The sequence below is a fragment of the Austrofundulus limnaeus genome, unplaced genomic scaffold (genome assembly GCF_001266775.1).
Source record: "Austrofundulus limnaeus strain Quisiro unplaced genomic scaffold, Austrofundulus_limnaeus-1.0 Scaffold1254, whole genome shotgun sequence".
Classification (NCBI taxonomy): domain Eukaryota; kingdom Metazoa; phylum Chordata; class Actinopteri; order Cyprinodontiformes; family Rivulidae; genus Austrofundulus; species Austrofundulus limnaeus.
In genome coordinates, this window is record NW_013953656.1 from 48,117 (window position 1) to 50,796 (window position 2,680).

The 2,680-nt window shown below is 42.5% G+C and overlaps 1 protein-coding gene across 1 annotated transcript in view; it reads right to left on the bottom strand.

The window, feature by feature from the left end:
• cerkl (CERK like autophagy regulator) overlaps nt 1-2,680 on the bottom strand; it is a gene marked incomplete at its 5' end in the record, with an annotated part of 37,359 nt that overhangs the window by 16,252 nt on the left and 18,427 nt on the right. The window contains 2 exon segments of the mRNA XM_014031455.1: nt 1,868-1,942; nt 2,020-2,150. Of these exon segments, the coding sequence (XP_013886909.1) occupies nt 1,868-1,942; nt 2,020-2,150 (206 nt within the window).

Here is a 2,680-nt window from a genome sequence, read left to right on the forward strand (position 1 = left end):
AATCTGAGGAGTTGATCAGCCCTGCTGTTTAACTCTAAGTTTTTCTTTGTAAACAAGACTGTATCAAATGGCTTCACCAAAACCCGGTCCACAACATTCAAACTCTCTGACATTATGTGCAGCTTGTTACCTAGCTAACTCGCTAGCTGGGACTGGTGCGAGGCTAGAGTGAAGTGTGTCCGTCTGTGGGTGCTTTGTGACGGTGGAGGGGCTCAGCAGCCCCCGCTAGACAGAAACTGTGTGATAGACGTCAGAAAGAGTGATAGAAGTCTGTCTCCAAACACAAGCAGATACAATAAAACCCACCAGAAATAAAAACTCGATTTGTTACTAGTCGTTTTTAACAAAGAAAATGTTGCTAAAAGGATTAATAAAGTCTCCGGTTCAACTCCGAACAGAAACAAAACTAAAAACTGCTCCACTGAATGTTTACACCAAAAGATCTCTGATTCGCTCACTTCGCTGTCAATCAAAAAGGGATTCAGGCTCAGACAGATCATCCAATCATTATGCAGAATCTGGGCGTCCGAACCCGCCCACTGCCCCATAGACCCCCAGAGACGCTCAGCGTCTGATGGGCGGGACAAAGCCAGCATTTATCCAATGACTTGTCTCGTTTCGTTGCAGTTTTTGCATCACTAATGAGCTCTGTGAAAGCTCAGCGTCTGCACTGTTAAAGCACCGTGAAGCTGTATGGAATCACTCAATTCTGGGGAAAAAAGTATGGAATCATGAAAAAACAGATAAACAAAAGACCATTCTAAATACATCACTAGTATTTAGTTGAACCATCTTTGTCTTTTATAACAGCTGCAGTCTGTGAGGCATGGACTTGATGAGTGACAAACAGTATTCTTCATCAATTTGGTGTCAACTCTCTTTGATAGCAGTTGCCAGATCAGCTTTGCAGGTCAGAACCTTCTTGTGGACCATTTCTTTCAATTTCCACCGCAGGTTTTCAATTGGGTTGAGATCTGGACTATTTGCAGGCCATGACATGGACTGAATGTGTCTTTCTCCAAGGAATGCCTTCACTGTTTTTGTCCTATGGCACAGTGCATTGTCATCTTGGAAAAAGATTTCATCACCTCCAAACATCTGTTCAACTGAAGGGATGAGAAAACTGTCCAACATGTCAATGTAAACTTGAGCATTGGTAGAAGAATGAACCACAGTCATCTCCCCAGTGCCTTTGCCTGACATGCAGCCCCATATCATCAAGGACTGTGGAAATGTGGTTGTTTTCTTCAGGCAGTCCTCTTCATAAATCTCACAGGTCCATCCGTTTTCTGCCGCTTATGTTTTACAGAATGAAATGTCTGAATGAGTGCTCATCCAAGACTGATGATTCCATATGTTTGCTAAGGGTTGTAGTTCTCTGTTAAATTCTCTTTGGTTCAGAAATCTATGATCTGTAAACTGGCTCACACAAATATACTGTGTATTTTTATTTTCATTGGAGGGTTACTTCCAAAAATGAAATCAAACCATTTTTTAAGAACCATGTCAAAAAGTCCTTGGCATCTGAAAATACATTTTGTCAAAGGCAGTTTTATCTGTAAAGGACTGGACTGAGAAATAGTATAAGTGGGGCCCGTCCATTGACTTCCATTCATTTTTTGGTAATTTTATATCCTAACCCTGACCACAAACCCTAACCCTAACCTCATAGGTACCTTCCTGACCCTAAAACTAAACTCAATTCACACCTTGGTCCTAAACCCAACCCCCCACCCAAAATCAGCCTCTGAAGTTGTGGGGCCCAAGGAGCACCCGGACCCCACGAGGATGCATTTTCCTTAAGACTGGGCCCCACGATGTAGGAAAAACAAGGACACACACACACGCACACATTTTGAGAGTTTACCCAGAACAATGTGGAGGGTTGCTGTGACTGGGTCTCGTACTCCGTGAACAGAACAAGAAACCACATCTGTWGAACCTGAAAAATAAATAGATTCAAATATAAATCCCATCATGCTGTTTGCAGCATTCTTCCTGCTGCTAACAGATACCTACCAGCAGGAATGATTCCTATTGGCAGCACAGCTTTCACCGGTTCTTCAGGACAGTTTGCATCCAGCTGAGCTCTGAGAACAAGAGCGTGACACAGCTCGGCTACTGATCCRTCACCACCAACACACACCACCCTGACACACATGGAGAAACTAATGAGCACAGGCAGACAGGCAGTTGTGTGTCTGACAAATGTRAGGTGATGTATTCTCATACAGAAAAAAGTGGTACAGTGAACAAATACCAGAGGAGTGAATTTAAAAATGTCATGTCATTCGTGTGGAAATCAGAACACCCACCCAAGGTTCACCCTTTGAAAGACCTGACCCTGTTTCTTGAGAAGATCAGGTTTTGCACCAGAGGATCAATCCAGAAATGTCATAATACCTGGGCCCCTGTACTACCTTACTTTGAAAAACTAGATGTCCTCCCTCAGATTTGAAAATCCCACAGAAACTAATCCTGCTGTRTATGTGCCTGTACCCCCGGCCCAGTGGTCCCAGTAATCCCTTACAGTTCTAATCATTGACAGGGACTTGGCTTTAAATTTGTATGAACTATGCTTGAATGTATGTTATCCACATATTTACTTTCTACAGTCTTACTCTTGTGAATTTTAAGTTTATTATTAATCAGCACAACAGTTGTTTTATTATTATTATTA